Source organism: Denticeps clupeoides, chromosome 1 (assembly GCF_900700375.1).
Source record: "Denticeps clupeoides chromosome 1, fDenClu1.1, whole genome shotgun sequence".
NCBI classification, from domain to species: Eukaryota; Metazoa; Chordata; class Actinopteri; order Clupeiformes; family Denticipitidae; genus Denticeps; species Denticeps clupeoides.
This window is the reverse complement of record NC_041707.1, coordinates 14483601-14508143: the sequence shown is the minus strand read 5'-3', so window position 1 is coordinate 14508143 and position 24543 is coordinate 14483601. Positions and strand designations below refer to the sequence as shown.

The 24543-nt window shown below is 42.3% G+C and overlaps 3 protein-coding genes across 5 annotated transcripts in view; 1 reads left to right on the top strand and 2 right to left on the bottom strand.

Annotated features, from left to right (window-relative positions):
• The window catches only part of babam2 (BRISC and BRCA1 A complex member 2), a 62786-nt gene extending 62397 nt beyond the window's left edge, over nucleotides 1-389 (bottom strand). Inside the window, exon 1 of the mRNA XM_028983054.1 lies at nucleotides 151-389. The gene's annotated coding sequence lies outside the window, so the exon portion shown is untranslated. The remainder of the gene's footprint in view (nucleotides 1-150) is intronic.
• On the top strand, nucleotides 287-21664 carry rbks (ribokinase). Of its 3 annotated transcripts, none has more exons than XM_028983079.1 (9): nucleotides 287-454; nucleotides 1205-1261; nucleotides 7846-7978; nucleotides 8723-8786; nucleotides 9054-9116; nucleotides 9995-10159; nucleotides 12879-12970; nucleotides 14834-15022; nucleotides 21455-21664. In XM_028983079.1, the coding sequence occupies exons 3-9, from the start codon at nucleotides 7949-7951 to the stop codon at nucleotides 21626-21628; spliced, it is 777 nt and encodes a 258-aa protein (XP_028838912.1). In that variant the 5' UTR covers nucleotides 287-454; nucleotides 1205-1261; nucleotides 7846-7948; the 3' UTR covers nucleotides 21629-21664. The 3 variants fall into 3 exon arrangements, with proteins under 3 accessions (XP_028838912.1, XP_028838900.1, XP_028838904.1); XM_028983067.1 differs by having other exon boundaries at nucleotides 288-454; nucleotides 1205-1266; XM_028983071.1 differs by lacking the exons at nucleotides 287-454; nucleotides 1205-1261 and adding an exon at nucleotides 2979-3494.
• Nucleotides 21415-24077, bottom strand: mrpl33 (mitochondrial ribosomal protein L33). The gene is made up of 4 exons (XM_028983091.1): nucleotides 23980-24077; nucleotides 23722-23740; nucleotides 23060-23166; nucleotides 21415-22369 (listed from the first exon to the last, which is right to left on the bottom strand). The coding sequence occupies exons 1-4, from the start codon at nucleotides 23999-24001 to the stop codon at nucleotides 22320-22322; spliced, it is 198 nt and encodes a 65-aa protein (XP_028838924.1). The 5' UTR covers nucleotides 24002-24077; the 3' UTR covers nucleotides 21415-22319.
• Between the last annotated feature and the right edge of the window lie 466 nt (nucleotides 24078-24543).

The window sequence follows — 24543 nt, the reverse complement described above, 5'->3', positions numbered from 1 at the left end:
TATGCATTAGCCTCAGCATGTGTAGACAAGCATCTTTAGCATACACCGCTAAGCTAATGTGGTCAGACAAAATTGTACTTGCGGACAAACCGCGCGAAACGCGGCAGACTGCACGAAAGAAAAAGAAGAGCACAGTAGTGATTTTCCTACCTTCTTTCAACCCCTGAAAAGAAAACGCGCTGTCGTTTAAGGAGACTTAAAGCATATTCCACTCAATATTTCTTTCTCGCTTCCTTCTTGCCTCTGCGGGTCCTTGCAACGTCTTGCGCTTTGGTGTTCAAAAATGTGCCTGCTTGGTCGCAGAGAAGGAGGTCTTCCTGCCCCGTGTATTCAGACACCATGCACCGTTCCTTAATAAGTGATACGCGGCTGAGCGGTGTGGACTTTGTTCAAGTCGCTCGAAAGCACGTTAAGACAAAGCTTCAATGCGAAGGGCAACATTTGGCCAGCTATGGTGAGCGATATAAAAACACGCGTGTGTGTTTGCTGGATATTTGCCATGATCTGTGATGAAAGCTGCATCCAAATGAACGGGCATCTTGCACGACTGACCGTTTCGCCGATCATTTGGTGCTGAGTTTTCTTTTTTAGTTGTATCTCAATTTCGTGCGAGTGGCTAAATGTAAACAGCAATGCAAATCAGGATTAAAAGAGAGCTCAAGCTCAAATGATAGTGCGTTGTCGACATGTACATTTGCCACAAATTGAGTTTATAGAGTGAGCAAACTCTGGGTCATTGGCTGAATATCAGGAGGATATAAATATGTCTGGATTCATCTGTCCCAGTGGGAATCCGACGGCTACGTTCTGATCCTGCGCCTCAATATCTTGGGGAATTTAGGTTGTCCCATAGCTAGCGGCCAGGCTTTCTGAGCGTTTCAGTCCTAGCAGGAGATTTGAGGAGATTAGCACACTACTATTCACTCACACGTACACGCAGGGGATTGAATTAATTAAGGATTTTCTGGTCACGTGACCCAGTCTTGAAATAGTCAACCCTGTTGCAATAAGCACTTGTCCAACTTAGAACACGCTGAATGCTATTTTTTTTTACCATTTTTCTGTCATGGTCCAAAAAATTTTATTGTTATTTTTTGTGGAAGCCTGCACCTTTGTTCCCGTAGATCGGGATGTGATGTTAATTGTTGTAAGATTACTATCCAATTGAGAAGAGATGAGTGACCTCTTGCCCTTTGCCCGTCAGAGTGTGATGGGAGGGCAGGTGGACGTGGTGATCGTGGGCTCCTGCATGACTGACCTTGTGAGGTGAGTGACGTTACCAAATCATCTGCTGCTGTCTGCAGTCTTTTAATACTACTTTAAATACACAATTACAGCAATTTAATATTGATTCAGAAAAATATATATTTTTTTATCTTAGATTAAATGATTATTGATGTGTAATAGGGTAATTCCAGGCATAACTAGGAAATAGATATATAATGTCTTTTTTTTTTTTCTCTTATGCAGCATGAATGCGCACGTCATCCATCCCTGATGGCCTTCACATTACTAATAGACATATAACCAGAGAACAAATCTTTTTATTTAATAAAGGACCAACCTAAAAATAAAAACAGTCTCCTAACAAACACCTCCCAAATACAATCCAGCAATCAATCCAGAATTGAAAACAAGGTCTAAATTGAAGAGGACATACAGATATTTATAGACATCTGTGCAGATTTGCTTAACATAGCCATAGACCTGTTTAGGTCATCCTGGAAATATATGTTGTAACAAGCGCAGGGGCTTTTGTTTGGTTGGAAAAGGCCTGTTTTGTTCAGATTGGGGAACTGCTCTCCATGTCACTAGACCTACAAGGGGGGTTTATTAATATCAGTCCCACAGGGATGATGAGTCATAGCTGTTCGGCCACATTAGTTGTTTTCCATGTTGAATTACAGATAAATGTAAAAAAAATCATTTTGTAATATTTGCTTTTTGTTCATTTTTTATTAATCATTTTATATTTATATATACAGTTGTGGCTAAAAGTTTTGAGAAGGACACAAATTCTGTTTTTCACAAAGTTTGCTGCTTCAGTTATTAGTTACGATCTTTTTGTCAGTTGTTTCTGTAGTGAAAGGAAGTATAATTATAATAATAATACATTTTATTTCAGGGCGCCTTTCTAAAACCCAAGGTCACCTTACAGAGTAAAATTAGTAATTAACAAACAACTAAAATGCACAATAAGAATGTTCAGAAAAAATAAAAACTGTCGGGAGGAAGTGAATTCCAAAGCCGAGGAGCTGAGTGACTGAAAGCTCTGTTACCCATAGTGATAAGAAGGAAGGGCCGAAGGAACAATAAGATGTGTGGCGGAAAATGACCGGAGAGAACGGAAAGCAGTGGCGATATGTAGTAGGTCACAAAGACAAGGAGGAGCAAGGTTATGGATGCAGTTAAAGTTGAGGATTAAAATTTTCAAATTTATCATAGCTTCTATTGGCAATCAATGAATCCTTTGGTGAGCTGGGGTGATGTGTTCTCTTGAGGGGGTACGAGTCATGACCTGAGCCGCAGAGTTCTGAACAAGTTGGAGTTTGGCTAGAGTGGAGGCTGTACTAACAAGTAAAACTTCTGTTTTATTACTGTTTAGTTTGAGAACATTAGAGGAGAACCGTGAACCAATTTCCATAAGACAGTCTGAAAGGGGGGTAGGTAGTAGCAAGAAATTGGGTTTGAGGAAATGTACAGCTGGGTGTCATCAGCATAACGATGAAAATTGATGTTGTATTTTCTGAGTATATGGAGGGAGAATGTAAATATTGAAAAAAAGAGGTCCTAATACTGAGCCGCGGGGCACACCTGCAAAAACTAGAAACAGAATATCAGTCTGTTGTTTTTTTTGGAGAGAAGTGGCTTCTTTGCTGTCTTTCTTGACACCAGGCCATCCTCCAAAAGTCTTCGTCTAACTGTGAGTTCAGATGCACTCACACCTGCCTGCTGCCATTCCTGAGCAAGCTCTGCACCGGTGGCATCCCAATCCTGCAGCTGAATCATCTTTAGGAGATGATCCTGCCGCTTGCTGGACTTTCTGGGGCCTCCTGAAGCCTTCTTCACAACACTTGAACCTCTCTCCTTCACATTTTTGATGATCCAATGAATGATTGATTTACACTGCTCTATACACTATAAGTTAGGGATTTTATTTACTGTACTTTTCCTATTTGAAGTGAAAGTGAAGTGATTGTCATTGTGAAACACTGCAGCACAGCACACGGTGACACAACAAAATTTGTCCTCTGCTTTTAACCATCACCCTTGGTGAGCAGTGGGCAGCCATGACAGGCACCTCAGTGGCACCTTGGCGGTACTGGTCATCATTGCATTCTGTCACTCGTCGGGCTCCAGTCCTGGGTCTGTCATGAACTCTGCCAGTACTTCTGTGTCTTGATGCAAGTCTGCTGATGACACTTTGAGACACACCAAGTTCACGAGCAACATCTGACTGCCTGTCACCAACCTAAAGGCAGCACCATGGCCAGGTGACGCTGCTTATCCATTAAGTGATGTTCTGTGTTCAAGGCTGTTTGAACGATGAACTTGGAATGACTTACTGACAACTGACAATACCAGCTTTTTACACCCAGAGAATGTTGAAATTGATGCCACACTGAGAAAAGTTGTCTCTTGGTATTGGCCCCAATATAAGGCACACCTGTACACACCGAGACCATTACGTGGAAAACACTAAATGAGGTGTGTCTTATCACCCCAATACAATTGTCTCCCTATCCCAAAAATGTTTGAAGTGAAACAAACACTGAATGTATGACATCCACTAAGTTTCTCACTATATCCCTAACTTATTGTGAGTAGTGTAGGTAGAACCTTAGTAGCAGCAATATGAAGGCCTTTTTATGCAATGCAATGATGAAACGCAATGGGTTTCCTTGCAGGTAACCATGGTTAACAGAGGAAGAACAATTATTTCAATCATCACCATTCTTTTAACTCAATTCTTTTAACACCCTTCTATTCTAACTCAATCAGCATGACCGAATGATCTCCGGCCTCGTGCTTGTCAACACTCTCACTTGTGTTAACGAGAGGATCACTGAAATGATCTCAGCAGCTACTTTTTGTGGCAGGGCTGAAATGCAGTGGATTTTTTTTTTTTTTTTGCATTAAGTTTATTGTCATGGTAAAGAGGGGCTTTGCAATTCATCTGATCACTCTTCATAACATTCTGGAGTATATGCCTCAGTATATGCCATAATACAAATGAAGGCAGCAAAAAAAAAAAAAAACAGTATTTGTGTCACTCAAACCTTTTGGCCATGACTTTTGTGTGACTGACTAACTGATCTTTTTCATTTATTGTAAGTTTTGTAATGTACAAGCCAAAGTCACCTGAACCAGCTGACATGACTTTTTTTTTATATATATAATTTAGAATACATGATGCAATACATGAGGACTTAAATACTGAGTTGAGAAAAAGGAGTAGAGATCAAAGGCTTTGAGAAGATGTTTTAAAAAAAAAAAAAAAAAGTGTTTGAACACGGCACGGGTTTAGGCTACGTTGTGTATCAGTGCTGGTGAAAAATACCCTAAGAGCAACAGAGACCCCTCTTCAAAGGGGGTTCGATTGTTCACTCTCAGATCTATGAAATACCTGGCTGGCAGTTTTCTAGTCGATGGGATGCAACTCTGCTTTCCTCTTTTCTGACATTGCGGCCCCATGGTGTCAAAGTCACGTCGTGTTGTTGCCTTTGCGTCTCCTCAGTAGTCAGACGTACAGCTCGCGTTGCATGTTTTCCCGTTATGAATGTGTGTTTTTTTTTTTTTTTACTTCTTCTTCAGTATTTCTCCTGCCTGTGTGCTCTTTTTTTTCCTCTTACAGCTCATTAAACATGCAGTCGCTTTGAAGGGCAGGCACTGCATCAATTACTGCACTAACGGGAAGAGGCTATGTATCTCCCCCCCCCCCCATTCTTTCTTTTCCTTTTTTCTCCAGTCTTTTGGACTGTTTTTCTGCGGGAGGGGGAGGTGTTGGAAATATAGTTCTAGCCCATCAAAGTGCTATGCATGGCTTTGAAGATTTAAATCCAGTTGTCTCAGAGGCTGACGGGTGTGCGGTTTTGACAGATGGCGCGACAAGTCCTTCTCGCTCCAGTCGCGGGCCTCTTGCTCTGTCGCCACTTGTGTGCACTTCCTGCCAAAGCCGTGCAGCGCCACCTGCTGATAGCGGCCTGCGTGGCCCTCTGAGGCGCTGTGGCCTTGAAGTTGGAGCCTGAAGATACGTCTGGCTTAGAAATGTTTCAATAGCATTGTAGTATTTCAGAGAATTTAAAAGGCTATCAGTAAATTAATCGTTTAGAGTTATCAGTTGGTGGGATGCTGATAGCTGCATCACAATGAATAAAAAAAAAGTGTCATGTCACTCATGGCTGAAACATATTATGGTTTTTGACAAAAAGTTATGTTAGACACTCTTACCAATCACTAAAATAAATGAAGGGCACCTAACATTAGTGCAGGAATGAAAGAGTCAGCTCACACCCAGGTCTCGAAGCTTACATAGACCCGGTGGTCACTCTGTTTATACTCAGTATATACAAAAAAAAACCGTATGATTTGCCGAGCTGCTGCCATGTTTCGGCTTTTGCTCTTCATGGGCAGAACTCGCCACCCTTTTGTCATCCTGTACAGTCTACTTTGGTATTGTTTTTTTTGTCAGCCAGTCCCGCTGAGTATTTCCCTGCTACCACTCTGAATTCTGAAAATGATGAAGTGATAAGCAGCCTGACTTCCTTCAGGCAAAGATTTTATCAGTTGTGTCTCAAAGTGAAGAATTCTGCTCAATCAAAGGTCCTTTTTCATTCTGAGGCAGAGGGGAAAAACAAAGCATCTGTTTCTGAACGTTAAATATGTGGAAAAATGATGTTACTATGTAGATGAGTTAGCTGTTTTCCAGTTGGTGCTAACACGCGATCGCTTCCTAATTTAAGTCCCTATAAACCGTATGTGAGATTATACGTGAGGTTATTTCAGTCGTTGACTCTGTAAGCGCTTGTGATTTTTATTTCACTGGTAGAATGTTAGAAGTTGTTTTGTAGATTACCACATCATGGCTTACATGTTGGCCTAGCAGTATGCAAGAACAACCATCTTTTCTTATGAGAAAAATGAACATTCCACTTTAGTATGACCAGCGTAAAGTGATGTCTTAGCTGGTAATTACTTGCTGAAATCAAGCCAGTGGCATTATGCTGTTTGTCTGAAGGGCTTCGTGCTTGGGGGCTTTGTCAGAAGTGTCCACTGAGAAAGCACTTTACAAATAAGTATTGATTGATTGGCAATTCAGAGGGCAGGTGTCTCTGTGGAGTTTTTTTTTAAATAAACTATATATATATATTTGAAACACTTCACCACACACAGGGGTTTAAATGAAAGCACATGCATTCGTTTTTTTTTTTTCCTTCTGACCCGCTCTTCATATGTGGCCACACGTTTCTCACCAAAGATATCCTGCATCGCTCACCACCTCGACAGAGAGCGTAAAGCCCACATGATTTGAACGATGAGCCGTAAACAGAGCCGGCAACACCGGTCGCGTCACCGAACACCTGTTGCGGCCTCTTAAGTGGCAGGAGCCGGGAGCCGGCGCTCCTCTGCGTGGGCCGCGTTTGTTTAGCCTCGCCGAGCCGCCTTGAACAATGGGCCGAGTGTCTGCCTCGTTCACCTGGCTGCAGACGTGGGAAACCGAGGCAAACATTCGTCCGCACCAGGAGCAAACGGAGACGCAAGGCACGCGGCAAAAGCCGTACCGAACGGCAGCCTGACAAGACAATATTTGCTTTGAGAGATTGAAACCGGTCACCTGCTGGCAGACCCGGGGGCGAGATGGAAAGAGGGAGTGGACCGGGTCGACAGCGAAGACCGTTCTCGCTTTTGCGGTTACCCAGCGTAATTCCTCTCCCTCCCGTGTTGATGTTCCTGCACGAGGGTTTCTGAAGCGTTCTTCTCAGCCTGGTCTTGTTAATGATTGACTGTCTGTAGTCTGACTGCGTGCATTGTTCTCAAGGTTTTAAGGGGATTTCTCTAGATTTATCCGCACTAGTTCAGTTTTTTTTTTTTTTTGGAGCTGTGTTGACTACTCCATTTCCCTGGAAGCATCATTCATTAAAATGGAATTCTCACAAATATTGAGTTTGAAGAAATGTATCATCCAGATTTATTCAGGATTTGTCAGCAGATATTTTAGTCTGATATATGTCTCCCTACATGTGGATTTGCACAAAAAAAAAAACTATTTTACCACCTTTTACATAATTAGTAAAAAAAAACATTTGGTTGTATAACCATTAATATACAGGAACGTTTTCCACTGGGCCAGTCAACTGAAGGAAATGTTAAGAGAATGGAAATAGTGCGGAAACACTTTCAACGTGTTGTTGAACTAAACAGAGTAGAAGACCTCTACCAAAACAAGCTCAAATCTGTTCCATCAAGTCCCAGGTTACTGGAACTGCCTGGGAAAAAAATAAGGCTTGACTTACTGTAATAAGTCCTTTCTTAACCACACACACACACACTCACTCACAAACTTTTTTGAGCCTAAGCCAGACCATTCCTTGTTGTATAAAGTGTTTTTTTCTTTCATTTAGAATGAGTAATCACAATGGTTCTGGTTGGGTGAAAATCAGATTGGCCCCATGCATGAAAGTGGGGCAGCCAGAAGGAAAACCTGTAGTAATAACATGTGCAACATGAATTCTGCAGTGGAAAAAGACCAATATCAGTTTCTGTCTGTGCATTTGGTGCAATATTAAAAATAACCATATAGGAAAGAAGGAAAAATATGGTGATGATAGGAAATGTGCATCTCAGTCAGGTACAGAGGCTGCCCAAAGTGGGGGAGACCATCCATGGACACAAGTTTTTTATCGGTTTCGGAGGCAAAGGAGCAAACCAGTGTGTCCAGGCTGCTAGAATGGGGGCTAAGACGGCCATGGTCTGCAAGGTACGGCATCTGCCCTCCTTTATTTTTTTTCTGAGCTGTTTTTCTTCTTAAAACATATTTGTTCTTGCATTCGTCTTACCTTCTATTTCTTTGGCATTCTCTCGCTAGACTGTAAAAAAAATATGGTTTCCACCCACTAGGACATCAGCGTTTACCCCACCATCCTGTTTCAGCGATAACTAACCACAGCAGGTTTCACTAAGAAATATGGACCCCTGTATACAGAACAAAGAGCTCAATCGATATATAGGGCATAGGAACACTGCAAAAACAGACGCCCCAAGCTTTCAGGAACTTTCAAAGAGCGTTTAGTGCTTCAAAGATGGGGTTGCAGGTAGTAAGGGGTCTTTGCTGCTGCAGGTCACAGCCCTGACTTTGGCACATCCGTGTTAGTGTGGGATAAAAACAAACCTGTGGGTCAAAGGCAACTCTTCTGGCCCTTGCTTTGTATGCTATGAGTGCCTTAGAGAAAGCAGCAGGGTAAAGAGGAGGCGTTTGGGCGGGGTAGCTATATCTGGAAGGCTTGGCGCAACTGTGAAATGAAGCTCTTTTCATCTCATTGCGATTGTTGTTGAGAGACTGTGACTCGCTTCAGGTTGCTTTCTTCGATGTGTTTTCCCTTAACTCTGTTCTTGCTCAATGTACTGCTAGACTTAAGTAGTCCATGCCGATTTTGAGTAAATTAATAGTTGCTGCAATCTGAAATTTTGAACAGTTGCATATTGATGTTGTGTTCTTTTCCAGCTTGGAAATGACTTCTTTGGAGACAAGTACGTCCAAAATTTTAAGGACCATGGTATTTCAACAGGTATCTGCCAAGCAAGCTGATTCTTATTTTGAAATTAATAGTCATCAGGGTAACAGATTCCATTCCTATTGGCTTGGACAACATCTGCAACCTTCCAGACTGGCAGAATGATGCTGTTTAGCAGCAACACCAATAGCAGATTTGGCATTCAGATATTTAAGTATGAATGCTATAGAATTCAGAATGGATTAATAAACATGCAAATACTGAACTGTAAATAATGTGCGATTTCTTAAGTCTGTTCTTTCTTCTCTTCTCTTAATGTAGACTATGTGGAGCAGACTGCTGAAGCTGTGACGGGTGCTGCCTCCATCATAGTAAATGATGCAGGTAGCTAAATGTGCCACACAATGGAAAACTGTATTGACTGCATCGCCACAAAATGTCCATCGTCTCCAAAAAGTCCTGTGCCCTACCTCCATACTTGCCATGTCTTTAGTAAAAATTCACAATCTTGAATAAATACATTCTACGACACCTTTAAAACTGAAGTGACCCAAACATGGCGCCCTGCTGCACCTCCAGAATCTAAAAGGCTCTAGAAATAGAATGGAGGTGGTTGATTGCATGTCTACATTGTGCTGGAGTGAAGGTGCTTCATCCCTGCATTCCTAACCCCAGCTGTCTCACTCACCTACGCAGCGTATATTTAGTCTGGGGTTTTTATATAGCCCTGCCTGGACAGAGAAGCAGATGACGTAACTGGCCTGATGGCGTGGTGTGTGGGCCCTGGCGTTTCTATTAAAGTTACCACTTGCCGACCAAATTGCCGTGCTTCTAATGAAGTTCATTTTAAACACACGTCCCTTTTAAGGTCACAGCCGCAGAGGTAGAATTGGTTTTGCATTTCTATAGTTACACCGTCCAGAGCTCCTAATGGCCAGTGCCATGGCAACAGAGTGGCGAGTCTCTTTCAGTGCAGGGAAGTGCGAGCCCTATGACCACAAAAGACATGGTTCTGCTTTTTGGTTCATAATCTTCATTTTCAGTCATTTTCAACATTTCTCAGCCCTCAGATTTAAGCCCTCAGCCCTCAGATTTAAGGCACAATGTAAACACCATGTATGCTGAAATATGTACAATTCCTTTATTGGTATACGTATGTGTGAATCTTTGATGACGCTGTTGGTAAATATAAGCCATGCAGTAATCAGGAACTGGGCACTGGCTCGGTTTGTGGGGTCACGTCTGTTGTGTCATGCCTGTAGGTGAGAACGCCATCGTGATCGTGGCTGGTGCCAACCTGCTGCTGGGCAATGAGGAAATACAGCGAGCGAAGCCAGCAGTGAGCCAGGCCAAGGTGCTTGTCTGCCAACTGGAGATCAGCCCGGACGCTTCCTTAAAGGCCCTGCACATGGCTAAAGAAAGCTATGGTCAGTAGGTCTGTCTGTAATACCTGTAAAGATGTTATGCCCATTTCCTTTTCAGGTGCTTCCTTGGCTATTATAACTTATAAATGACTTTGGGAAGACATTAGAAATGTATGTCCCCAACATCACCTATAGGACTAGCAAACTCATATTTAAAAATCACGGACGTCATTGACATCTTGCCAGTTCTTAAACAACACGATGGGGTACAGCCTTCTATAGGTACCCCCTGGGCCAGAGGTCACCCCAGCCCGTCTGCTCGCCTGCTTCAGAACAGCAGCCCAAAGGGGGACGCAGTGACTCTCACTCACAGATGGGCAACACAGATGGCCGCCCACTCTCGCTCTGACACTGTACCCCGAAACACACACATCCAAAAATATGCGGGTACCGGTGTGAGCAGGCGAAAAAAGGAAGAACCGGGAGGGAAAAGAAACCCAGCATCCCTGATGGGCTATTAGCCCAGATTATGTGAATATCACTTGGGATGTGTTCACCGCCAGGCTTATGCCAATGACGTTAGCACTTAGCCTGAGCTCAAGGCTTGGATTACGCAAATGCCACCTCCACAGTCCTCTGTGGGGTTATTTTTTTTTTTTTCCTTCGCCCTCAGTGTTTGCAAAAAAAATGTACATTGCCCCCCCCCCAACCTCCACCCCTTTCTCGCATCTTTAACTGCATTTCCTTGTGATTGTGCCTAATTCATCACACTGAGTGTAATTACACAGGACTTTTAAGTAGCAATGCATTTTGAGACCCAACAAGTATGAGGCTTTCATTTTTTTTTTTTTTTGTTCTGAAGGTGCAATTAGTGTCTTAAACCCTCTCTAAACTTGTTGTGTGTGTGTGTTTTGTCCGTTGTGACTGCAGGATTCATCACTCACCCTTTGCTCATACTCTCCTTTCGTTTTTTTACCAGCCTCATTTTTTTGTTCGTTCAGTTAACGTCTTCTCTGAGAAGTAGCCGTACACGGTGACTAATTGAATCTTTGAGCACTCAGAGGCCAAAGCAAAGACCTAAAGACCAAAGCAAACGCACACACAGATTCTATTAAAAATGCTGTAGGTAACGAATTTTCTTTGGATGTGTGTAGATTTTTAACTTCAGAGAAATTTAAATGTAGTCCATATACTTCCAAGAACAGATTTACTCTTTTTCTTTCTATTTTTTTAAATGTGTAGTATCATATTATCATGCTAGATTGATTATTATTTTGTGTATGCCATTGTGAATAAACGGCCAATACCAAGTCTTTGAATGGTCGGCATCCCGGGGTTAGACATGACTCACTCTGAGTGGTTCACCCATTGTGAAACGTCTGGCAAACCAGATGTCAGCAGGAACACCTGGAATGTGCAATAATGGAAGAAAAAACACATGCATTTGTCCTACCATCAAGATGTTTGAGCATCATCGCAGTCTGTGTGGGAATTAGTCACAATATGATGTGAGCCTGCACACAAGGCTCCCTGAACTACCCGTTACCTATGGTTGGGATTTACGCTGCAGTTTTGCCCATTGCAGTGTTTTGCATGTCACCCCTCTGGTCAATCTCCTCAGTCAAACATTTGCAGGTCAGCAATGTGATAAATAAAGGAAGGATCGAATAAAAGCCTGACCGCTCTTCTCTGCTTCGTCTCATCTGGTTTCATGAGCATCTGAAGTGTGAAGAAGAGAGAGGGCAAGCACTGTGAGTTTGGTGGGTGGGGTAAGATATGAGTGAAGCAAAACATGAAAAGGGAGAGATGAGTTGTGGAAGGAACAAGACAGGAAGTACAAAGAGAGCACAAGCGGAATAAATAAACACAGTATATTTTTGACACCCTTAGTTTCCATTCTTACTCAATGAAGTAATTCCTGTCCTGTCAGAGGGATAGGTGGCCTTTCATTTATTAATTACCAGATTTCTCCAAGTGCCGCATAGATGCTCATATCAGGGTCACTGAGTCACCAAATGTGATTCATGACCTCAGACACATAAACAGACACATCTCCTCAGGGCAGCACAAAGGCAGCAGACAAAAACCTGCTGAAACAGACATATTACGAAATCATGCCAAGGGTCACCAGCCGTCTTTTTGCATAGTGAACCAGGAAGTGGCCATTTGATATCAGCATGTTCTTTTTATGGTGAAGCTGATGTAATGGTGATGTAATAACACACGTGGAAGCATTTGTGTCCGTTAAAAAGAGGAAAAGTCTGGGGTGTTTGACTGTGAGGTGGAAATAATGACACTTTTGCCACTGCGTGGTCGCTAGCTTAACTTAGCTTGTCTTTAGCTTTTTTTTTTCTTTCTTGTTTTTTCTATTGGGCTGTTGTTCTGGATGTTGCTTGATATCTGATATCAGATTTTTTTTGTTTTGCCATTATTTGGATTAAAACACAGTAGCATAGACAAGCTAATTTTATTTCTAATAAAAAAAATATGAATTACTATTGATTATCATCTACTGTCAAAACTGCAGTGTAACACAGAAATTAACTTAATTTAAGTGAGGATATTAAGAATAATATATACAATACATTTAAATGCAGCCATAACATCTAGAGGGACCATAAGTACAACAGTTTGAGAACCAAGGCTCGATATTTGATAGGTATGTATGATTATTAGAAAACCGTTACTATTTACCTTTAATGGGGTCAGTAGAATAATTTAGTTAAAACTGCAATTCAGGTGGAAAAGTGCCAGCACTGACTAGAATGTCTGTCTCCAACAGTGAGGACCATTTTTAACCCGGCACCCGCCATCGCTGACCTGCACTCTGATTTCTACAAAGCCTCAGATGTCTTCTGTTGCAATGAGTCTGAGGTAAGTGGTTACATTTAAACCAAAACATGGTTAAATGTAAACTGACCCTGTTCAGAAGCTGTATAGATCATGATAAATATAAAAAACATCAAACCAGATCAATTTAACTTAAAATAAGTAACCACAATAACTACAAAGTAGTAACTACAAATTACAAAAATAAGTAACTACTAAACAAATGAAGTAACTACAAGCAAACTTGTAACTACAAGCAGACATAAGAATAATAATGCTTTTGATTATTTAAAGACTAGTAAAAGTCCATCATGGACAGTTGCTGTGTAAAATATATGTAACAGTCTTCAATCCCAACCTATACAATTGATTGCCCAGCTGAAGACCTAGGAATGTAAACTTAAAAGCCAAAATGTAAGCCATCAGTCATGGGAAAAAAAAAATAGCTACAGCTATGTACTCAAGAGCGTTTAGCCTGAGGGGCTCTTCTGTTGAGACAAGTAAGGGTCCAGAGCTGCCTTACAGCTGTATGTATCCACCCGGTCATGACCTGTAGACTTTCAGCTCAAACGTCCCCTGCATGCCTGAGTGCCTTGGGGGGCATGTTCACTCCCCCTTACGGTAACAGTCAAAGGCACTATCTCTCACACCCAGACTGTCTGAGATGATAGATGAGGATTATGGGAGGGGGGAAAAATTGGTCATCCCTGAGGGTAGCTGGCAGATGCGTGTACCATGACTAACCCTTCCTCAGGGCACTGGGCTGGCGTTAACGTAAGGCGGGCATGACCAACCCCAGAGTTGCTCTTTGATGTGGCTGGGTGGCGGGGGTAAGGCGTACAGGTGGGTAAGTTGCAAATGAATGCCCAGGGTGCAGATCTGCCCCGGCGTCCTCACTCGTCCCTTCAACTCTCCCTCGTTCCCATAGACACAGTGTACTCTTTCAGGTATCGCTCAAGTGGCAAATGATTCATGACTTTCGCACGGGGGCAGATGGATCACTCAGTGCTCAGTAAAACAATGCTGTTCTCTGTTCTGGAGCATGTCCAGAACAAGGCGATGGCTTCCACTGAGCAACGTGAAGAAGCTTTTTCAAGCCCTCTCCCCTTCCATGGTCCTTCGCCCCTCGGCCTGGAGGCATGTGCTACGCAACCAGGTGTGGGAGGTTGACAGTTTTGTGTCAGTAGCTGTGTGGTCTTCTGAGGTCCTTTTGATTATATTGCGCATGGAGCCTTTTATTCAAGTCACCTTTATTTTAAATCACCTTGACTCTTCCTGAAAGAAACAGACACAATGTTTTGCGCGACATGCAGAACTGAAACATAAAATGAAAAATGTATTGTGGTGCAAAAATATTTGCTTAAGTAACCATGCTAACTAGCCCTATTTTTTTGTCATCCAATGTACATTATACCACCACGTATTGTTTTTTCTGTCAAATTTCTGGAGGTGCATTGATCTCATTCTCACCATGCTCCCATAAAAAGTACCAATATTTTAGAAGAAAATGTTAGTACTGATTAAATTGTCAGCATTATCTTTAGTGTTTTTTTTATTATTAATTGCATTAATCAACCTTTTCAGTAATATTAGACATTTTCCAGTGTTTTATGATGTCTGGTAGTAAGAGAGTCACACATTTGAAGGTTAGACTGTTAGGTCATTTGTCAAAAGCAATGCCTTGAACTTGCGCTTGAATGTTGCTGCCACATGCGTGTGGGAACAGGGTAAAATGTTTTTTTTTTCTTTAATTGTTATACTATAGCAACATGACTGGTGAGCCCCCCTCTGTAACTGGTTGTTCTATTGTGTTGAACTGAATGACTGACGCCATTGTTCTCTTTATGCCTGAGGAAGGGTCATGGTGACTGAAACATAGTTAACACATTTTAATCTTTTCATGTACAGGCAGAACTTCTCACCGGTCAGACGGTGGCAACGGTGGAGGATGCTGGGAAGGTGGGCGTGGAGCTTTTGGGCAGAGGATGTGGCTCTGTTATCATCACACTGGGAGCACAGGGCTGCGTGGTGATAACTGCACAAGGCTCATCTCCAAAACATGTCCCCACGAGCAAGGTCACAGCGGTGGACACTACAGTAAGTCTCTCCCCTGCTCAAAAGAAAAATTATATAATCTATGTCAGAGGTTTCAGGCCCCCTTATGCAGTTCTCTCAGCTAACAGACTGCTTCTGAGAGTGATGCTTTAAAAAATAAATCACTGGATATCACAGTGCACCTTGTCTAAGGGAAATTGATTTCAGTATTGTTTACAGTGTGGATTTTTAAAAGGCTGAAGATGATACCAGATGTCAGTTCCCCTTTAAATGTTTTTGCCTTCAGCACTTATCATCTAATTTGAGCAAAATTACAGTCTGCGAGTGATTTTCGTTGGGAGAAATTTAGCAGCATGCTGCAATTGTGCTGCAGTCTGCTGACAGACGTCATTAAGATTATGATTAGAAACCGGCTCCGTTAGCTCAGGTAGGACCAGCTCAGCCAAGGACGTGGTTTCACACACAGGCGACACGTTAAATGTTAACCCCTAGTTTCACGGCAGGAGCAGTAGCCCTGGTTCCTCGTAAAATTTTTAAAGGCTGACTGACTCATTTCACTTCTGGGGCTTGATGCCGTTTGCCGTCATTGTGGTGCACTTGCTCGCATTTCCTGTAGTTGTTATTGCATATCCCCAAGGGTCTGCATGAGTGTACTTTTGTGGCCCATGTTCATGTTATTTTTTTTTTTAAGGGCTCTTGTTGAATCTTGTAGATGTACAAATAAACAGGAAATACTAACGTGAATAAATGCCAGAGTGAATTTATCTAAATACATTCCTATCACAGATTATTCTTTGATTGGCTGAGCGTATCATCACTATGACACATTTCCATAAAAATTATCCTACCGTAACGATGTTAACTGTGAAAACATCTTATGACCAATAGCTGTCTGAATGACAGGAAGTACTGGTTTTAAGGTCTTTATTGTCATGACAAATGGGACTTCAGGAGCAAGGTTGAATTCCATTATAAATGTATTTACTCTTAATATTAGGGCAGTCAAAATGAATACATTAATTGAGTTAAAAAGGCATTTTAACCATATTGATTACAGTCTCTTTTGTTTGACATTCAGAAGATTAAAAATCAAGTTTGATGGCCATTATTGATGCTCATGCACCCAACTGCTCCTGTAGCATAAGGTCCCATCTCCTTACTCGCTTCTTTGTTTCACCCCCTTTGTTTTTCTTTGCTTGTAATGGATAGATAATAGATGAACTGTGGTCAAGACACAAAAGAAGAAAAATTACAATTAGGTTGTTATCTAATTACCATTTTGTTTCACAAAAAATGAAAGTGAAGTGAAATATACTGCCATTTGCAGAAATTGCTGCAAATGACAAAAAATGCATGTTACCCATTTTCTTCCTCATATACAGGCTTTGCTCCAATGCCATATTAAATTTAGGCCCTATTGGTATGCATCACTAGCATCAAACTGGACAAAGTTTTGATCATGCAATGAGTAGTGGGACAGTGAGTAAATTAATACAGAAACAGTCAAAGAAAAATTATTTTCAAACCCGTACATAAGGCTGGAATGGGCTATAAGACCATCGGCAAACAGCTGGGTGAGACAGTGAGAACAGTTGGTGCTTGGCGATGGTCCTGTAGCCCATTCCAGCCTGTGTAGGTCTGCAATCTTGTCCGTTAACTGTTTGGAAAGCTCTTTTGTCTTGGCCATGGTGCAGAGTTTGGCATTTGGATTGATTGCTTCTATATGTCTTTTATACAGGTAATGAGTTGAGAAGCTCCCAATGTCAGGTCCTTATCTGTATAAAATACAACAGGGACTGATTGACAGGGGATCAAATACTTATTTAATTTCTGGAAATGCTAAATATTTTGAAAGCCTTTTTTTCCTGGATAGATCTCACTGTTCCATTGAGTAGGGGGTCCTAAAGATGGTAACTACTGGTGGGAAAAACGGACAACATCGGTAATATGCGACATGGGCTACGTTTGGTTGTGGGCTGAGAGATGGGATCTCCGTGCATCTTCTGAGCACCTTGTAGACCCACCACAGCTCCAAGCTCTCCGCTTCTTCTAAAAATCATGTGCGTCTCTTTACTACCATCTCTTGTCCCTCTTTTGCTTTATCTGTATTCGGTTGAAAATGTAGAGATATCGCCGGGTGGCTTAAAATGAATGGTTTTATGTAAAGAACACATATTAGTACAAACAGCACCTGCTTGTGTTTTAATTACTCAAATGTTCCTGTTTACATGGTTAAGAACCTCTGTGGCAGGTAAGATTTTTTTTTTCCACAAATTAATGTTTTTTTCAACATTATCACCAGCATTAGTCATAAAGACAATTTGCTCTGCACATTGATCACAACATTTACTCATTATTTGTGACACTGGAGGCCTGGCGAGTGAAATCATCGACAGGCAGGTTCCAACATGGCAGGCGTTGCATTTTACAGCGTTTGTGCCGCCGCGCGGCTGCTATTGTGGTGACTATTGTGGAGTCAAACGAGCGAAAGCAATTTACTGACTCCGCACATAAAACAAACTCCACTCCCCATCTGCATGGGTACAGACTCCCCCCCCCCCACACCGGGTGGGGTGGCCACCCTGCCGCCCCTCCACCCTTCATGTGACTCACCTCTCAGCAGGGTTGTGTTCACCAGCAGGCAGCCCGGCTGTGGTCGACCTCTCTCGTCTGCACGTTCTCTCACACTTTGATGACCCCATAAATCCTGGCTTGTTTAACTCTTTTTGGATGCCCCCCCCCATCCGATTTCCAGTAAGTGTTTTTTTTTCCCCTGCACCCCACCCCCTTCCCCATTTGAGTGGGGGGAAAAAAGTTTTAATTTGAAGACTACGGGACTTGATTTTATCTTTTAGGCCTAGAATCCAGACTGCCACCAGTGAAGTAAAAAGGATATTAATTTTCTTCCCATGGTTCCTATTTTGGGGAGTCCGGTTTACGCGACAGGAGCACAGCTCGGCACATGGGCCTGCAGCAGGCTGTTATGTGTGAACTTGGAGAGGTGTCTTTGCGCGGCGTGGGCTGTGAGAACATAACAGTAGGAGGAGGTTAAATTTGAGGCGATGCTCCACTCAACACCGTGAGTCACGCCGAGCTCTCTGCTGCCACATTCTCACAGCAGGTTTTGAAGCGTCACCAAACAATGCGAGGATTCCAGTTGGATGTTTGGAGGCCTGCAATTAAAATGTCGCCAGCCTTTCCAATTCGGGAACGTTTTTCAAGTAGTTGCCGCTTGTTGGGGCCTTCCTCTGAGAAGTATCTGGACCGCCTCTTAAACTTTGAAAAAGTGCCCATCTCCACATCCTCTCCCCGGTTCAAAGCAGCTCAGCTGCTTCTCTTGCTTCACGGCAGCAGAGCCGCTTCTGGCAGATCAAAAAGGTCCTCTGGCACATCACCATGTTGCCAGCTGAGTCAGGGCCCTCTGTGAAGAAGGGTACATGAGAAAGCAATCTTCCCTCGTTGCTGGTGTCTTAAATTTAGCGAAGGCCTACTTTCACTCTACACACACAGACACAAAGGTCCGGCCAAGCTGTGTGTGGGCCAACCTCCTGTGCTGGAGGTCAGCTCTGAAGAGGATTAGGGGGGGGGGGGTTCTGCCGTCAGTCGAGACAAAACAATAGCTGACGGCGGCCGCGGACCGAGAGAATGGAAATGATGGTCTGCTCAATGAGAGGAGACAGGAATGGACCAACTCGCAGAGCCTTAACAGGAAGTGGTGGGGGATTCCCAGAAAAAAAGTCCTTCTCACCTCCATGCAGAGAGAATGAAGTCACCACTGCGTCAGAATGGAAATTAGGCTCCCCGAGCAGAACGGGCGCTGAGCGCTGCTGGAGTGCATTACGCGCCATGGGAATCGCGATTGCCGCGGTGATCCTGGCTGACCTGTGTGACTGGCTGCCACTTTCAATCACGAATTAATACGCATGCTATTTTTTTTTTCCCCCCTCCCGAAATGCTGGGTTAGACCTGTTGGACAGTTTTATGGGCTAATTTTCTCCTTGGTCCTTATCCAGGCCCTGGGTTATTGTTCTGAAACAACTCCCCCATTGTTTTCTTTATCGGGCACCGGCGGTTAAATTTGTAGTTGAAACCTACAAAAGCCAAAAGATTAAGGCTAGTTTGGCATCCTGATGAGTAACAAACTTACCTGTGAACCTGATGACCCCAAAGTTGCAGGTTTGAATTTCACACAGCTATTGTGTTCCTGAGCAAGGCGCTTAACCCTGCTCTTATACTAATTGTCACTTTCTTTGTTGTAACTAGTTTAAAAGGTGCTAGTTGGCTACTTCAGGCCAACTCGCTTATTGGTGCAAGGAAATGTACAAAATTTATTTCCATTCCAGTGAAAATCACTGCAATGCAATTCAACAGCTCCCGAAATAAATAAATAGTATAAGAGCGTAAAGAACAAAATAAATAAATAGTATAAGAGCATAAAGAACTTAAAAAGCGCCAGCCATGCGCTATTAAGAAAAAAGTTGCTCGGCCTTCTTGATCCAGTTTAATTGCAGCATTCATGGCAAAAACCCAGTTCTTTGTTAAACAACCTACTTTGGGTCATTTTTAATAACCCAGTGCACAAATGAAGAAATAATGAAAACGCAAGTGCAGAATTATTTTCCATTTATTTTTTTTGGGCTGCTATACTTCATGGTCACACAAAGTTATGGAAGCTTGCAAAGTTTGAAAAGACTAGTCATCCTTGGTGAAGACAACCCTCGGCCTTGGCTATGATCCTGCAAGTGCTTTTGTCGCATGATTGGCATGCGGATGAATGTAACCTTCACTAAACTGTGTCTAGGACAGGGTGAGCAGCGCTGGTAGGGGCTGGGGTGTCAGCCATGCTAAATGTCACACTTCAAGCCAATGTTGTCAGCTGCCAGTCAAAGAATGCAGAGGCCTTTTGTACTGAACGTGAGATGGACAAAGGCTTCTACTGTACAGGGCACAAAGGCATTTTAGGACACACCTTGAAAAAGAGGAAGCTCCAGGGCCACTCAGTATGGCCATTGTGGTCGTGCCGTGAGACGGTTTACCAAAAACACTGAAGTGAAAACCAAGACTAGATGATGTCACGTCTTCACACGGAACATGTGATCAACGCCCTGGCTTTGTGTTCACACTATTAGTGGGAGTTAACCTCGTCTGAACATCGGCCGCACTGAGATTAACCATTGCTTCACCAGTCAGGAACTTTCCATGTTCAGCCCTTCTGACCAAAGCCACGCTTTATTCATTTCCACCCAAGCCTGGACCATTAAGCTCAGTAGCTTAGCAGTAAACCCTGAAACACAAGGTGAACCTCTTAAAGGGTTTTGCGGGAACAAAAACGTCCCATCTTGTTGGCTCATCGCTGCCAAGAGAAGTTCAGCCTGTCTGATCTTTGAGAACGAGGATTTGCTGAGGAAACCGGGGTGCTGAGTCACGCTCAAGACTTGTGAGAACCAATGACAGGGCCATCTGCGGTTGGATAGGAGCTCATCACGGCATTCCTGCACACTTTCCCAACAGAGCTCTAGAACCCCTACTCCTCACCCTAGTCTGAACCCATCATGAGTTTCTGCTCTGGTGTATGCCTTCTGGTCTTTTTTGATGGAACCTAAGAATAAATCCAAGGTGAATATCAGAAGTCCCCTATGCAAACAAAACCTGTGAATGTAAAAATGTGACTATTAAAGACTATGTCCCTTGAAGGCTACAGCTTCCTCATGGGACAGAAATGGCAATTGATGGAAAGAAGGACCAAATTGAAGAATTGAATCATAGTCACCTGCATTTGAGCTGCAAGTTCACAGTGTGAACAGTACCAAACATCTGATCAACCAGTCGCCTTGCGACTGAAGCTTTTCAGTAGTGGAGAAGTAAATATTTAGGTAATATCATTATTACACTGCAATGTTAAAATAGTGGTAAATAAATGACTTTCACTGTAGCTCCAAAGACAGGGCACAGTCAGATACACCATGTGCCATCACTGCATGGCTCATTTCAAGACTATTTCTCACTTCTATCTTTCTCCTTTTGAGGCTAATTGGCTGTTTGCCTGAAGTCTTTGTAATCTAATTGCAAAGTATTTAACAGGTTTTTAAAAAGTGATTAATGAGCTATTTGTCACCATGGGGACTAATAATCATTTCATCTTTTCACTTACCTTCAAGGTCCTATTAAATGTTGAAACTGCAAGTGCAACTGACCTACATTATATCAACATTAGACATTTAGCCTTGCCGTTGAATTTGTGTTGTTTTGTCCTGTTATGGAATACTTGTGAAATATTTGTGCAAGGTACTAAAGTGGCCTTTAGGATCATGAAGTGTGATGGCACCCCCTGCTGTTGCAATTTGCTGTAAAGTTCCACAGATGGACTTGAGATGCTAACATATGCTTTTGTCACAATTAATTTCTAATTTTGAAATAAAACTAATTACACAAACTGACTTTTTGATGAACTCTTTCCCTTTTATTAATCCACAGGGTGCTGGAGACAGCTTCATCGGTGCGCTAGCTTTCTATATTGCTCATTATCCCACAATGCCACTGGAGGAAATGGCCAGAAGAGCAAATCTGGTCGCAGCCGTGTCTGTGCAGACAGAGGGGACGCAATCATCCTACCCCTGCAAAAAGGACCTGCCTTCAGCTCTGTTCTAGTCATTGGCTGCAAATAAAATGAATAAAGACTCTAAATGGGAAATTGCTTCTTTGGTGGGCTTGGGAGGGGGAAGAATGATCAGGGTCAGTCATATGAATTCAGAGCTGATTTTTGAATGTGAGGAAGGGGACATGTCTCCACAACTGTGATGTTATCTTGTAATATTAATTAATTTGGTATCATATGAACCTTGTTCTGATGATAATTATGTAATATTTCATATTCACACCTTAAAAATATCTATCTACATGACTGCATCCAAAAATTGTTGTAATTGACATTCGTAATGTCATAATATTTTTAATTTAACATCATGAACATTAAACATCTGACTTTCTCCAGTGAAAAGCAGGCGATGGGTTTAGACTGACATATGTCAAGCATTCTTAACCCAACTGCTTCCAAAGCATAGTTGAAGATTGGGTAAAGGATTTAACTGAGGTGTTCAGCAGCAAACAAACTTGTCAATATTTGATGGTATAATAGTGAGCAGTGTCCATGCATCCCCCCAATTTATGTAAGATTTGATGGAAACACAAAAACGTGGCAAAAAAAAGCTGAATCCTTCAGCCCAGCCATAATTCCACAGCTGAGAAGTCAGTAGAGCACCAAAAAGAGCTGGAAAGTCTTAAAGTCTCATCTTGACCAAGCTGTCCATATTGTCCACTCCTACGGGGTAACAATCCACATTTAAATGGACCGTATCTTCTTTTTTTCGAAGAATAGGACGTGTTTGTTCACTGGAGAAGCAGGAGAGAGATGATTGTGTGTCTTATGGAAATATGTTGTAGTCAGGCAATTTGAACAATAATGTCTTTTCAGACAGTTTTCTGTCTGACAAGATCACATTTACACCTACATATATATATATATTACACACACACACAAACATATATACATAGTCACAGGCCAAATGTTTGGACACACCTTCTCATTCTCATGTGTTTTCTTTATTTTCATGCCCATTTACATTTGTAGATTCTCACTGAAGGAATCAAAACTATGAATGAACACGTGGAGTTATATACTCAAAATAGCCACCCTTTGCTCTGATTGCTGCTTTGCACACTCTTGCCATTCTCTCGATGAGCTTCAAGAAGTAGTCACCTGAAATGGTTTTCCAACAGTCTTGAAGGTGTTTAACACTTGTTCACTCTGCGGTCCAGCTCACCATTTCCAAACCATCTCGATTGGGTTACGGTCCGGTGACTGTGAAGGCCAGGTCTCCACTTTTTGTTAAGTACATAACTCCACATGTGTTCATTCATAGTTTTGATGCCTTCAGTGAGAATCTACCAATGTAAATGGTCAAAATAAAGAAAGCACAATAAATGAGAAAGTGTGTCCAAACTTTTGGCCTTCACTGTATATATACACACACACACACTCATTTATATACTCATTTCAGGCTGCAAAATCATCCTATTCACCAAAAGGGTCATGCTTGCGAAGGATCAGTTTCTCTCGAAGACGTCCTCTCTTAGTGTTGAAGCAGTACCCAGTACCAGCAGCACTCATCATCTGTACCAGGACTGTCCTAGGAAGGAATTACTTTAAATTGAATAGAGACCATTCCAACAAAGCTGTCCAACACACTTCCCTATTATATCATCTTCATTTAGAATATTCATTTTACCTGAAGAACTATGGATTAAAGGAAACTCAACACTCAGTTCATCCAGGAACATATAAGAGTATTTTCTACAAAGATTAGATTTGTCTGTTCGCTGGGTTAAATTAAGGTAGAAACCATGGATCCCCTGCCGGAACGCACCTAAACTAAACTCGAATTAAATGAATTCCTACAGCATGGAAGCGCCACATACCGGGTGTCAATTTCTGGGACAAACAGTATGGCAACCTTGTGCTGTTTTTCCCAAACGTCTCTGAAATGCCTTAACTGTTCGATTCTTCGAGTCCTTTACTGCTTTGTTTTCTTGATTGAACGAGTCGTGTTATTGACTGGGTTAGTTGACATCGTTCACTCAAAATGTCCTCCCTGGCATGGACTGGTCATCCTAATTGGTCACGATTAATAATATAAATTTGTCACTCATCACACAAGTTATCACATAGACAAGCGCGTACTTACTTAGATTTGCTTTTGGCCACTGGTTGGACACCCGGGATAAAAGGGGAGAGCGAAGGTGAAGAACGTGTTGATTAAAACGCATGAAATGCACATAACACACCGTACAACACACAACACTACACCGCGCTGATGCTACGCGCTAATGTTAGCATAGCAAGACATACAATTAAAAAATAAGAAGCGCTGCGAGCAAATTACGCCTAAAAGCGCGAATTGATCAAAAGACATGCGTTACACACTGCGCGTATTTTAACTCACGATTTACAGCGGTCAGAAACATTTTCACGGACTCCCGCAGTGAGGAAAAAGTCACATTGAGCTGCTACAAGAAAACTACATCCGGGAATAAGGCTCTTCTTCCGGTGCAATATAACTCCGCCCACAAGACACAAGGGGGGCATATTGACAGTATTTTAGTTGGCATTAGTCGAGAGAAGAATGTTTCTAAATGATATTTAAAATGACAAGGACCTCTTTAAAAGAAGCATTAAGAAGGCAGGGTATCAATAACTATCTGTATTATACTTATGAAGATAAAAGTGAAGTGATTGAAATTGGGAAACATTTCAGCACTACACATCAAAATGCTTTTAACCATTACCCTTGGTGAGCAGTGGGCAGTCGTGCCAGGTACCTGGGGAGTTGTGTGTGGGGACGGTATTTGCTTAGTGTCACCTCAGTGGAACCTTGGGGAGTCGGGAATCGAACCGGCCATCTTTGGATTACGGATACACTTCCTTAACCACTAGTCCACCACTGGCCCAAACTTGGCCACCCTCTGCCCATTAACATTACATTAATAATTATGACCTAGGAATAGTG